This window comes from Talpa europaea (genome assembly GCF_964194135.1).
Source record: "Talpa europaea genome assembly, chromosome: 11".
NCBI classification, from domain to species: domain Eukaryota; kingdom Metazoa; phylum Chordata; class Mammalia; order Eulipotyphla; family Talpidae; genus Talpa; species Talpa europaea.
In genome coordinates, this window is record NC_140078.1 from 69044182 (window position 1) to 69058340 (window position 14159).

At 43.5% G+C, this 14159-nt stretch overlaps 1 protein-coding gene across 1 annotated transcript; it reads right to left on the reverse strand.

Annotated features, from left to right (window-relative positions):
* Nucleotides 1-563: 563 nt before the first annotated feature.
* Nucleotides 564-13851, reverse strand: ALAS1 (5'-aminolevulinate synthase 1). Its single transcript, XM_084247580.1, has 10 exons — nt 13638-13851; nt 10090-10317; nt 9157-9306; nt 7976-8198; nt 6399-6583; nt 5296-5475; nt 4789-4953; nt 2025-2293; nt 1152-1314; nt 564-736 (listed from the first exon to the last, which is right to left on the reverse strand). Exons 1-10 carry the CDS (start codon nt 13834-13836, stop codon nt 576-578), a joined length of 1923 nt encoding a protein of 640 aa, XP_084103706.1. The 5' UTR covers nt 13837-13851; the 3' UTR covers nt 564-575.
* Nucleotides 13852-14159: the final 308 nt, after the last annotated feature.

A 14159-nucleotide genomic window follows, 5' to 3' on the forward strand; every position in this document is an offset into this window, starting at 1 on the left:
CGGTGCAGATGGGCTGGAGGACTTGTAGTCACAGACAAGCTGGTTCCCTCCTGACTGCCCTACTTTCATGGAAAATCTGAGGTCTACGCAGCAACTAAAAAGGGAAACAGCTGCAGCAGGATTGCTAGGTAGTGTGACTGCCCATTTATGACTTGAGGTTAGAAATTTAAAGTGTAACCGCCTGCCACCGTATGCGACTTCTTTGGGAACTGTTCGGTTGCTAGGGCGCAGCTGGGTCAGCCAGGAGCAGCAGCACTGAAGAGGTAGTTGGATTCAAGCAGAACAGGTGGTCCTGTCACTCTAGCAGGGCCTGTAGCCCTTGCTGGAGGGCGAGTATGTTTTTATACATTTTATACATCTCAACACTACAGACCAAATTTAAAGAGATGAAAATTAATGATTTTTTGATTTAGTAGCCAACAGGAGGAGCCATCACATAAACAAGAATTTATTTCAGGATTATACTTTTACTATAGGTTAAAATTTAATATAATTTAATTCACATATAAGGATAACTCTGGAGACTATGTGGATATGATATGGGGTTAAGTAGAGTAGCTGAGGTCATCACACACTTAAGCCTGAGCGGATACCAACTTGCTCAGGCCTGAGAAATAGGATTTCTCTCTTTCACTCATTACTTCAAAATGGAGTGGTCTTCTGCAAAAGTTGCACTCGGCTGAAGAATGTGGCTTGAGTTTCAGTCCCACTCGCTTCCATGTGGACAGAAGATTCTCTGTGAGAAGAAATAGTTTAATTTAGGAGTAGTATATACCCAAGAGAAATGAAAATATGTCCATGCAAAATCTTGTGAACACAGATGGTCACAAATGCCAGAGACTCAAGCCTTAGGAGGTGTCTTCTCCCTGTAACAGCCATTACTGTGCAGCTTGAAGTCATCCTGACAATGGGCACTGGAAAGAACGGGTGTACTACTAGGCTCCCTAAGAGCTTCCAAATAACGCTGCACCCTCTTAAAATGAATCAACTAAATGTCTCTTTTAGAGTTTTATATCATCTCATAGCATTCTTAACTTCTTGGGAAAAGAAGAAACAAATCTGAATGCCTCTGAAGGGCTTCAACTACAAACACTACAAACGCAGCTCGCCAGTGAGGTCCTAGCAGCGCTCCGGTTGCTCCCGGTACTCACCAAGGAAATAGTTCATCATCTGCGGTGTGTGATGAGGGGTGGGGGCAATCCGCAGGAGCTCTTCCCCACGGGGCACTGTAGGGTAATTGATTGCTTGGACGTAGATGTTATGTCTACTCATGAGTTCATCACAGACTTCCGTGTTTTTAGCAGCATCTGCAACCTAATTTGTGGATAACAGAAGGTAAGATCAGAACAAGATGTACTCCTTTGTAGCAGAGACTCAGACTCTAATGAATACAGTGCCCACAAGGTTTAGGGTTGAGCACCACATGCAATGCTGGGAGGGAGGTGAAGTGTTCCTATACTCATGCAATGGAAAGGGGTCAGTGCTGCTCAGCGCTGTTCAGTTCAGGCCAGAGAACTGAAACCATGTTAGATGTCAGTCTGATCTCCCCCAAGGCTTCGCGTAGGGTAAGCAGGTGCTTCTGTGACCCCACCTGGCTTTCATATCCAGGGGTGTGCACACTGTGGGGCGGGGGGAAGGCAGCTTTGGTTACACTAGCTGTTCAAAGCAAAGGGCTAGCATTTTAGCAGAAAGGGCAAGACCTACTTTGAAATTAACTGAATAGAAAGCCAAACTTCAAAGCTTGCCAAGTTCAGACTTCTAGAGCTTTCCAGATAGAAAGCTCTGTTTTTACCCTATTGAGGCCGGTGCTCTGGAGAAAGAACCTCTGCTCCAGCCTGCTGGGTTCAAAGGTTTATTCTCATTGTGAAGTCAGCCAAAGGCGGAAACTAAGTGGAAGGCCACTGGCTACAGCCCCCTGCCCCAGCAGTTACCCTGCCCCAGCCCAATTTCAGGAAGGCATGACCCAAAACACTTCATATCACGTGCTGAGGCAGTCCCCAGTAGGTCTAATCACAGGCCATTACCCGGACAGGGATGATATGACTGGGGCAGTGGACAACTGGGAGGCCGGCATCCATTAGCATCTGCCTCATGAGCTTAACATTGCGCTGGTGCTGGCGGCGAAGTGTCCTCCCCTCGGCGCTCTTCAGGATCCGCACAGACTCCAGGGCTCCAGCCAGCAGCATGGGTGGCAGGGAGGTGGTAAAGATGAAGCCAGCCGCGTACGACCGCACAGTGTCAACTAGGGAACTTGTGCTGGCGATGTACCCTCCGACACAGCCAAAGGCTTTGCCTGGGAGAAGACAGTCTTATTTACTACAGCAACAGTCCTAAATGTACACAGCAAAGTATTACACAGTCTCAAAGCATTTCCTTTTCTTTTTATTTGCTTAATGTGCCCTAATTCTGAGGTAAAGGCATGATCATCCAATTCTGAAAGGGAAAAAGCTGAGGAAATTTATGACAGGGTCTTTTTTTTTTTTAAATTTGTAACTTTTTATTTATTTATCTAAAAGATTTATTTATTTATTTATTTATTTATTTATTTATTTATTTATTTATTTATTTATTTATGCATGCATGCATGCATGCATGCATACAAGCACTGGGTACAGTCAGAAGCGTGGAAGGGTGAAAGAACTCACCAGAGCCAGAGCGGGGAACAGAACAGGCAGAAGGACCGAGGTACACTGCTGAGGGGAGCAGCGGGCAGCAGGAGAGGTCTGCGTGCCATGTGGGACCCTCCTCTGGTGGCTGGGAAGCAGCCGGGGATCGAACCGGCGCTGCAGAGGCTGCAGGCAGCTTTGCAACCCAGCGCTCAACCGCTGCGCCACTGGGGAGGCCCTATGACAGGGTCTTGCCCAAAGTCATATGGTCAAGCTGGTATGTGGCCAGGATCAAAATGCAGGTCTCCAGGAGAGGCCTGGCCGCTGATCGTTTGCCCCAGTGTGCCTGAATACCAAGCTGCTGTTCGCCTCTTCTCCCACTATCTTTTCCCACCCAGGCCTGCAGCTCGTGGCGGGGCAAGGTGCTCTGTGTGCTGCGCTATGTTTGCACTGTGTGCACTCTCTGGGGCGGGGCCCACATTGCTGTGCCTCAAACTGGGAGCGTTACCTGTGAGACTGGAATGTAACCCAGCTAAGACATTAACTGTTTTGGTGTGACTGGTATTATTTCCTATTTAAGTAAACAAAAAACTTGGACAACTAGCATTTGCCATGTAAATATGAAAACTGAGAACCTGTTAGGTTTGATTTAGGACTAGCCTCATTTTTCAGTTCTTATTAAGTCTCTTTATATAATCTGTATCTCAAGTTTCAGGATTAATGACTCTAGAAGAGTCCTCACAGATCTTAACATTATGTTCTGTAATTAACATTCCTGTGTGAACTCCCTGCAGGGCTGGGTTGATATAAGCTATTACAGTGGAAAATCTCTCCAGTTTGTTCCATCTCACAATGACCATAACTTCAAAGAGTCTACAAATAAGAGCTCTTTAAAAGAAAAGAGCTTCTGGAATTTGGACACATGAACAAGTGTTTTTCCCCTGGCAGACCAGGTTCTTCTGATCTGCAGGGGTAACAGTGTTGAAGTGCTTTTTTTTTTTTTTTTTTGCATAGAAGAACTGGGGTGGAGGCCAGAGGTACGGGAGGTGAGAGGATTCACCAGAGACAGAGTGGTTAACAGAACAGGCAGATTTACCAAAACACACTGCTAAGGGGAGTAGCAGGTAAAACAGGAGAGGTCTGCTGCACCAAGTGGGTCAGTTCCCTGGCCGGGGGTCAAACTCAGACCCTAGCAGTGATAGGGCTGAGACTTAACCCCTAGGCTACCGTGAGGCCCTGAGTTGCACTGTTTTTAGCCTCCCCCGCTTTTTTTTTATCAAGTGCAGGCCATAAATTGGCATTTTAGCTAATTGCTAGATAGGCCTCCAATTGCCTTATAACTTGAAATCCTCAATTTTTTTGTACAATTTACATGGTCACCTCTTTATATTCCTCACAGGCAAAGAAAATGTCTATAGTAATTATTTGCATATTTGTTCCACAGATTCACTTATCTGTTCCACAAAAACTAAGGTAGGTCCTATAGACATTCCTCACCATTGTATTGATGAGGAAACTGAGGCAGAGAGGTGGACTACCGGCCCAAGGTCACAAGCTAGTGAGTTATGCAGGCAGGGTTTAAGCTCAGTAGGGAGCACAGCTCTGGTGTCCCAGCATCATGAGACACTGCCTCTTACCTAGGGGGAGCAGAGGAAATACAAAGCCCCTGTGTGAATGGGAGTGGCTCCCATGTGACAGGGACAGAGGTTAGCACCTCACAATGGCTGAACCTGCAGGTCCCAACTGCTCTGGGAGAAAACTATCTTTTTAGGGCCTCCCTGGTGGCGCAGCAGTTGAGCGCTGGGTTGCGAACCTGCCCGAGGCCTCCGCGGCGCTGGTTCGATCCCCGGCTGCTCCCCAGCCACCGGAGGAGGGTCCCACATGGCGCGCAGACCTCTCCTGCCGCCCGCTGCTCCCCTCAGCAGTGTACTTCGGTCCTTCTGCCTGTTCTGCTCCCCACTCTGGCTCTGGTGAATTCTCTCACCCTCCCGCGCTTCTGACTGTACCCAGTGCTTGTATAAACAAAAAACAAATAAACAAATAAATAAATAAACATGCCCCTATAAAATTAAAAAAAAACAAAAAAAGGATTAAAAAAAAAAAAGAAAACTATCTTTTTAAATATAAGGAAACAACCTGAGGCATAGAAAGTAAGGCTTTTGTCATGGCACAGCATACATACCAAGTGTTCCAGAAATGATGTCCATTTTTGGCATAACTCCATCCCGATCACCAATACCTCCACCTCGAGCCCCGTAGAGCCCCACTGCATGGACCTCATCCACAAAGGTGATTGCTCCAAATTCATGGGCCACATCACAAAGCTCTTCCAGTGGGCACACTGCTCCTGAGGAAAGACCACAGGCTGCTCTGAAGAACTTTCTATTTTATAAATTTCCGTTTGCTAAGAGTCAGTCAAGAACAAAGTAATGTATGTTCTAAACTATCATTATTAATATTGGGGAAAAAGTGACTTCCCCAATTTCTAGGTTATCTTGTGGTCTTAGAGCATAGCAGAAGCCAGAGTAGAAAATCTACATTCACCCAAATCTATACAATGTCCACCAATTACAAGATCCTGGCAATAAGTGAAGAGAAAGGAAACTGCAATAACAATAACACCATACTTTTCAAGAGTTCAGGTCTAATTTTCATTTGAGGGTTCAGACTGGTCTCTACTCAGACTTACCATCCATTGAATGGACAGTTTCAAATGCAACAATCTTAGGGACTGAGGGGTCAGATCTTTGCAGCAGTTCTCTGAGATGGCTGACATCATTGTGACGGAAAATGTACTTTGGCACCCCGCTGTTCCGAATCCCTTGGATCATGGAGGCATGGTTCCCAGAATCAGAGTAAATCTCACAGCCTAACAGGACAAAAATGTTATTTATTGTCATCTGAAACAAAGACAAATTATTTCCTAGACAGTCAAGAGACAACAGGCGTAGCCTGAAAATGCTACTTTTGCCTAGAAGGAAAAAAATACTGCATGCCAGCTCGTTTCTAGTAGAATAACTAGTGCTTCTCCTTTGAAAAGGTCCATAGGTACAGAATAACTGTGTGGCAGGCAATCAATCTGCTTGTTAATCTGGCTGCCTCACTCAAATGCTAACAATTCCCACTTCATTTTTTTTAAACAATTCCCACTTCAAACTCAATTAAAAAATAACTATAAACAATTAAGAGATTTCTCAAAATTTTTTTCTTAAACTACAAATCACATTTGAAGCAATTAGCTTAAGTCCTTTAAATTTGATTCTTCTCGGGCCTCCCCGGTGGCGCAGCGGTTGAGCGCTGGGTTGCGAAGCTGCCGGCGACCTCTGCAGCGCCGGTTCGATTCCCAGCTGCTCCCCGGCCACCGGAGGAGGGTCCCACATGGCGTGCAGACCTCTCCTGCCGCCCGCTGCTCCCCTCAGCAGTGTACTTCGGTCCTTCTGCCTGCTCTGCTTCCCGCTCTGGCTCTGGTGAATTCTCTCACCCTCCCGCGCTTCTGACTGTGCCCAGTGCATGTATAAACAAAACAAACAAACAAACAAAAAAAAAAAAAAAAAAATGCCTCTATAAAAAAAAAAAAAAAACTAAAAAAAAAAAATTTGATTCTTCTCTGATATCATGTTCTGCTAGAGTTTATAAAGTGCAGTTAGTACTTCATGCTCAATTCAAGGACAAATGCTTCCAGATATTATCATTACTCTGAAATGAGTGTTCTTGGTAGGCCTTCTTTGTTGCAAATATTCCTGTTACTAAGAAACACAAAAACTCTAAGGCACCCATAACAGGCTTCCTTACTTGGCATCATCTTAGCCAGAGTGTAGAGAGTTGAGTCGTTAGCCACAAAGCATGAGGAAAACAAGAGTGCTGCATCCTTCCCATGGAGGTCAGCCAGTTCCTGCTCCAAGTCCACATGGAATTTACTAGTTCCAGAAATATTTCTCGTACCACCTGCTCCAGCACCATGTTGTTTCAAAGTGTCCCTTAAAAGAGAAAATAATTCTCATTGTCCTCATTCGGACTTCCCTTTTTCATGGCTGACAAATGATGTTCACATAGGTGTTTATTTTTTTTAAAAGATTTATTTTTTATTTATACACTAGCTGGGGTACAGGCTAGAGGCGCGGGAGGGTGAGAGGATTCACCAGAGGCAGAGTGGGGAGCAGAACAGGCAGATGGACTGAAAGCACTGCATGACTGGAGAGGTCTGCTGCGCCATGTAGGAATCTCCCTGGCTGGCCGGGAATCGAACCTGCACTGTAGAGGCTGCGGATAGCGTCAAAGCGCTGTGCTCAACCCGCTGCGCCACCAGGGAGGCCCCACATAGGTGTTTGACTAAGCTAATTAAAAACAAGATTCCAGGGCCTCCCCTGGTGGCGCAGGCGGTTGAGCGCTGCAGGCGGTTGAGCGCCGCACTGTGAGACTGTTCGCACTGTGAGACTGTCCGCAGTCTCCACAGCGCTGGTTCGATCCTGGCCCTCCGGCAAGGGTCGAGTTCCACGTGGCGCGGCAGACCTCTCCTGTCTCGCCCGCTGCTCCCCTCAGCAGTGTATTTCAGTCAGTCTGCCTGTTCTGTTCCCTGCTTTGTCTCTGGTGAATCCTCTCACCCTCCCGCGAATCTGGCCTGTACCCTGGTTCTTACATAAATAAATAAATAAATCTTAAAAAAATATAAAATAAAATAAAAACAGATTCCAGAATCATACACATACAGGAGGAGAGATGAGGAAAAAAATGACCAAGAGCAACTGGGACAATTTTTCTAACTTCCTTTTCAAATAAAAGCAGAAGCACTAGAAATGCAGAATGGCTTCTTTATTCCTTGCCTTGGCGAGGGCCTGATGGGGCCCTTCCCTCCCTCAACCCAAACACCAAGCAAGCTGATGAGGACAAGGGACTTTCTCAGGACCCAGGGTGTCCCCCTCCTTCTCAGTTTCCTATTAGGAAGCCACTTCTGCACATGGCGTATGTCCTCCTCTGCCATCCTTTTTCATAAGCCTTTTAAAAGTAGTTTTTCCTCCAAAGCTGCTAGTTTTTTACTTCTCCAACAAGAGCTGTAAACAAGGATGTCCCTGTGCAAGACTGCCGGGTGTGAAAGGCACACTCACTTGTGGAGTGATAGGAAGTGAACTGAGACATGTACTCAGACTCAATAAACTGAACCCTCAAACACTAAGGGGCTCCACCAATTATTTGTACCTTAGAATTTCTTTACAAGGAATCTGTAGATATTTTTAAAGGCTTAGTATTCTGCTATGACACACTGCTGAATATCTCAACTGTTGAATATTGCTCCCATAAAAGATCCACCCTTACATATCTTCAATGTCTTGCCAAATAATGTCAGTGATATCTGAAAGTTGAGGGCTACTTACATGACTGCCCCACACACCCGTGGGTGGCGACTCATCCCTAAGTAGTCGTTGCTGCACCAGACTGACACCTGCTTTTTGGTGATGAGAGAATCTGAATAGTCATCCGCCATGGGAAAGATGTGCGCCCTTCGGTTCACAGTTTTAAAAACCCTATAGGTATGGTCATTTTTTTTCTCATCAATTTTCTTCTCAAAGAAACGATCATATTGAAAAGTGGAAATAGCTAAAAAACAAACAAAAGACAGTACAGTCAGATGGTTAAAGAGCATGTGTGGGACTTGGCAAAAGACCTGGGTTCCGTGTTAGCTGGGTCACTTGTAGCAGGGAGACCTGGGCAAATTAATGAAATACTCATCTGGGCATGTTACTTGATGTCTTCATCTTGAGACTGTGTAAGTCTCAAATAAAACTGTAGGTCAAGTTTAGCACAGCACCAGTGTATAGATGGGAGGCATTAAGAAATAGAAGGCAGGGCCTCCCTGGTGGTATGGGCAGTTGAGTGCAGCGCTGTGAAGCTGTCTGCAGCTTCTGCAGTGCGGGTTTGATCCCAGTTGGCAGGGAGATACCCATATGGCACGGCAGACCTCTCCTGTCTCGCCTACTGCTCCCCTCAGCAGTGTATTTCAGTCAGTCTGCCTGTTCTGTTCCCCACTTGGTCTCTGGTGAGTCCTCTCACCCTCTGCACATCTGGCCTATACCCCGGTTCTTGTATAAATAAAATCAATCTTTAAAAAAAAAACAAAAAAGAAATAGAAGGCAGGGCCTCCCAGGTGGCACAAGGGGTTAAGACACAACCTATGAAGCTATCTGCAGCCACTGCAGCACATGCTCAATACCCAGCCAGGGGGCTACCCACATGATGCAGCAGACCTCTCCTGACTCACCCGCTACTCCCCTCAGCAGTGTATTCCAGTCAATCTGCCTGTTCTGTTCCCCACTGTCTTTGGTGAATCTTCTCGCCCCCTGCACCTCTGGCCTGCACCCCAGTTCTTGTATGCATAGATAAATAAATCTTTAAAAAAAAAAAAAAGAAAGAAATAGAAGGCAGGCTACAAACTCAATTTGTAGTTGCTCTCGGTGAGAGTAAGGGAAATGCGTTTCAGTTCACAACTCATTTATGTTTAATCTGATGTATATTTAAGTTAGAAACTCTCCTGCATCAGGCCAGCAATGAGACTTACATTTTGGCAAATTATCTTGAAGAAGATGGGACACGCCTTCTGGTCTTTGCTTCCGCATGATATCCTGAAAGTTCTTCAGCAATCCACTTGGCTCTCTGCCATCAGTCTTCATGCTAATCACACTGGGGTTCACTGAGGTTTGGGCAACCTCTGCAGCAAATGTAACATAAGGCAAAGAGACCAATATTGTAGTCAGGGTTGACAATACCTTCCAGACATACTGCCAAAAATGACTAACTGCCCACTTGACCAAAAAAAGCCAATTACAACTAGTTATGAGTGATACATGAAACTTCTCTTCTATTTTAATTATTGAAATGGCCAACATCTGCTGCAGTTTGTTTTTGGAGCTACTAGTCAGTTTTTAATGAACACTAAAGTCCAAAGTTTTCTAGCTGGTTCACATGCTTTCTCTACCCACAAACCTTATCTCGATTTTCTTCACAAAAGACAATTCTAGTCATATATACATCATTTCTGCTTTTGGGGTACTCTTTGGGACCTTGGGTGCTCCATGGATACAGCCACAACTGGAATTAAGTTGTCACTCAATGACCATTAATTACAGACACACAGATGGGAGTCCTAAGACTATTACTTACTGTAGTAACATCATCATTTGTACCTCTTATACCAACAGATGGTGGAAAGAAATAAAGGAGTAATAGTTTATTACTACAGGGTATTTTTGGAAATTAAGCAGTTACTGTAAAAGCTGGCCACATTCTATACACACACCAGAAAGTCCCACATCCTGCCATCCAGTCTTTTGACTATCTTGATGACCTTCTCCTTGGTCCTAAAAGAGGAAGATATTTACACAAATATACTATACTATCCTAATAATAGCTCATTCATAAACCTGAGGGTCCAGAAATAAATACCAAAAGGACCTCTTCAGCTCTCCTAACGGTTCTTGTCTTTTCTATTTACCTTTTCTCACAGCATGCATTTCCTGCACATCCTCTTGAAGCTCTAGACTGGCTTTGCGAAAGACACTGCTGCCTTTCTGGCTCATCTGGGCTGCCAGAAAAGGGCATTTGCTCGCAGTGCCCTGGCTCGTGGCAAGGGAGGGGTGTCCAGATGGAAGCTGTGTGCTATCTGAAGTCTGCTGGGATCCATCAGGAGCCTGCTGAACCTCAGTTTTGGCAGTTTTGTCTTCTGAGGGAGAGAGAGAAAAACTGAAGCATCAGAACTGGTTGTTAGAACATGAGAAAACCACTGGTTTCTTTCTCTTATTGTATTATTTCAAAAACAAACTTTATACTTACCCTACCCCACAATCCAGACACAATTTATTTTTATTAGGTCCTGTTAATGTGATAATTTTCTCATCTGTCTCACTGGAAATTATATTTCTGTAAGAGTTAACTAGTAGTCCAGTTACCTCTTGAAACTACAGTATTTCTTACTTACAAATATAGTATTTTCTAGTTTCAGACAACCCAGAGTTCTTAAATTGGATTATTTCAAGTAAATCTACCTCAAGTACACTTAGCATATTTCATGAGAGGATACTCCTGGAAGTGTTCAGAATTTTTTCTGTTAATATTTTCTAAACAGATTCTTTACAATGAAGTTTGCTGTTGTTTAACATATAAACTACTGGTTTTCTTCTTAACAAAAGAAATTGGGCTAATAGTGAAGTCTTTAGACTGCTATCTAATAGAGATCAAATAATTAGTATGCTAAGGAAAAATCATATTCACACACCTCATCTACTTTCTCATTTAAATGCATCAAAGTTGTTCGTGGACTTAACATGGTTAGTAATTACGTGTCCAGTTATAATTAATTCCCTCTCCCCTTGAGCAAATTTGTTCACCTTCCTTCTAGAAAAGTCTTTCCTCATCATTCTGGAATACTCCTGTGAGTCATACACTAGCCTTTCCCACAACTTGGGTAAGGTGTCTCAACATAGTTTTCATCAAAATCTTCTATAAAGGAAAGCCAAAAAAAAAAAAAAATGAAGTTCATTTTATTGATTATAAAAAGTAATACATATTCATTGTAGGAAGTCTAGAAAAATTAAGAAAGTACTATCACTCAAAACATCACCATTGATATGGTATATTATCTTTCTCCCTGTGTACAGGTTTTAAAAATTTTTTTACTTATTCTGTGTATGTTCGCTATTCTGCTCTTTTAATTATAAAGTTACTTTCTTTTAGCCAGAACCACCATCTTCCAGTCGCCAAAATGACCAACACATAGGGAAAGAGGGGAGGCACCTGCTATATGTTCTCTAGGTCTTTTAGAAAACATGGTGGTGTTCCTTCTGCCACACACAAGCAGATCTACAAGAAAGGTGATACCGTAGACATCAAGGGGACAGACACTGTTCAAAAAGGGCTGTCCCATAAACGTTACCTTGACAAAACTGTTAAGAGTCTATAACGTGACCCAGTATGCAGTTGGCATTGTTGTAAACAAACAATGGCAAGGTTCTTGCCCTGAGAATTACTATTAAGCATTTTTAGCTGAGGTGGTTTCCTAAAACAAATGAAAAAAAAATGATCAGGAAAAAAAAGGAAGCCAAAGAGAAAGGTACTTGAGTTCAGCAGAAGTGCCAGCCTGCTCCACCCAGACAAGTACATTCTTTGAGAACCAATGGCAAGGAACCTGAGCCGCTGTGACCCAATCCTGTGAATTCATGGCATGATGGGTGTGAAAAAAAAAATACAAGACCTTTGGACTATTAAAAAAAAAAAAGTTCTGCTTAAGCTAGTAAATATTTTGTGAATATTACTTGTGATGACGGCATAGGAGTCTGTCAAGTGGACAAGCTACATTCTACTCAATGATTCTTTTAATGCTTGGAAAAGAATGGTAAAAGAGGATTTGATTGTTCAGTTAAAAAAAAAATAACTCCTGGACAATGGTAAAGAGGAAAATAAGTCCTACAAAGGATTAAACCCTTTTTACTTAAAGAAAAGAAAAACATTCCTTTCTTCTAAGTCCACATCTAAAGAACACACCTAAGACAGACTGTAAGGTAAATTATTCTTTAGGATTAAGTGGAATCTGAAAAGCCTTACTCTCTCCTGGCAGTCAGATCAAAACTAAATTGAACTGATCTTTTTACTCTTTATTAAAACAAGGAAATTCATATAGAAAATAAAGATACATGTATTTTAAAAAATAACTACTCTACTGGCTATTGTATGATTCCACTGTGAGAGCCCTAGAGAAATCCAGTTCCTAGAGTCAGAAAACAGAATAGTGGTTGCCAGGAGTTGGGGATGGGAATTTAGTGTTTAATGGGCACAGAGATTCAATTTGAATGATGAAGAATTCTAGAGATCAATGGTTGTACCACAACATGAATGTACTTAATACCACTGAACTGTAAACTTAAAACTGGCTGAGAGGGTTAAGTTTTATGTTATGAGAATTTCATCACAAAATAATTTTAAAAAGAAATGAAGGAAAAAATTCTAACTTTCAAAGCCAAAGCTTCTATACAATCTTGCTGTGAACATAAAACTACTCTAAAAATAGTCTATTAAAAAAATCCAAAGGGCCAAATATTTAATGAAAGGTTGGAATAAAACATTCCAACAATATAGTTATATAAATGAGGCACTGACCAACAGTAAAACTACTATAGACCTTGACATACAATAAAGAAACCTGTAATGTGGAACACTGGCCACCATTTCACCTTTATTTATTTATTTATTTATTTATTTATTTATTTATTTGTTTATTTTTAAAGGTTGTGTGTGTTTTTTTTTTTTAAAGACTTATTTATTTATTTGTTTGTTTATTTATACAAGCACTGGGTACAGTCAGAAGCACAGGAGGGTGAGAGAGTTCACCAGAGCCAGAGTGGGGGACAGAACAGGCAGACTGACGAAATACACTGCTGAGGGGAGCAGCGGGCGTGGCAGGAGAGGTCTGTCGCGCCATGTGGGACCCTCGCCGGTGGCTGGGGATTGAACCGCTGCTGCGAAGGCTGCGGGCAGCTTTGCAGCCCAGCGCTCAACCACTGCGCCACCAGGGGAGGCCCTTTATTTATTTATTTTTTAAGATTTATTTATCTATTTATACAAGCACTGGGTACAGTCAGATGCATGGGAGGGTGAGAGGATTCACCAGAGACAGAGCAGGGAACAGAATAGGCAGACTACACTGCTGAGGGGAGCAGCGGGTGCGGCAGGATTGTGCACCATGTGGGACCCTTGCAGGTGGCCGGGGATCAAACCGGTGCTGCAGAGGCTGCGGGCAGCTTCTCAGCCCAGCGCTCAACCTCTGTGCCACCGGGGAGGCCCCCACTATTTCACCTTTAAAGGTGACAAAACTAAAAATTCCTATGTTGTGGGGTTAGGACAATTACATGAACTAATTCACAGAAAGCACATAGTAACCCCCTTGGTTACCACCCTGGGGCTAGAACTGCCTCTAGACTAGGAATGACTGCAAACATTGCACACACACACACACACATACACACACACTTTATTTTCAATAACACTTACTCTCATTGGCTGGAGGGGTTTCCTTGACCTGCTGGCAGTGTATTGCTGAAGTGGACAGGGACCGAGGGGCTGGCTTGGTCCCAACTTCCATCATCTTAGGGCAGTTTTGGGCATAAAACAAAAGAGATTTGCCTGCCTTCTGCAGAAAGGCCTGAGGCACTCGGGATAAGAATGGGCAGCGGCGAACAACAGTCTCCATGTCCCGGAGGTGCACTGATCCTGTAGAAAGATGAAAGACAGCAACACAAGATGAAAGACAGCAACGCTTGATAATAATCGGGCAAATGCCACGAAAAGGTCACCCAGTTCAGGTGTCACCTGAAGTTTATAGCAACGGTACCCTGCAACACTAACACTTCTCACTATAAAATGTCCAAGGACAACAGCACTGAAGTGGGACTCAACTAAGGAGTAGTGCCCATACTTTACCTAGGTCACCAACTTCTTCACTCCACAGCTTTATACAAAAGCACTTGCAAAGCAACTTTTCCAGATGAAGTAAATACTGATGATTAATAACCA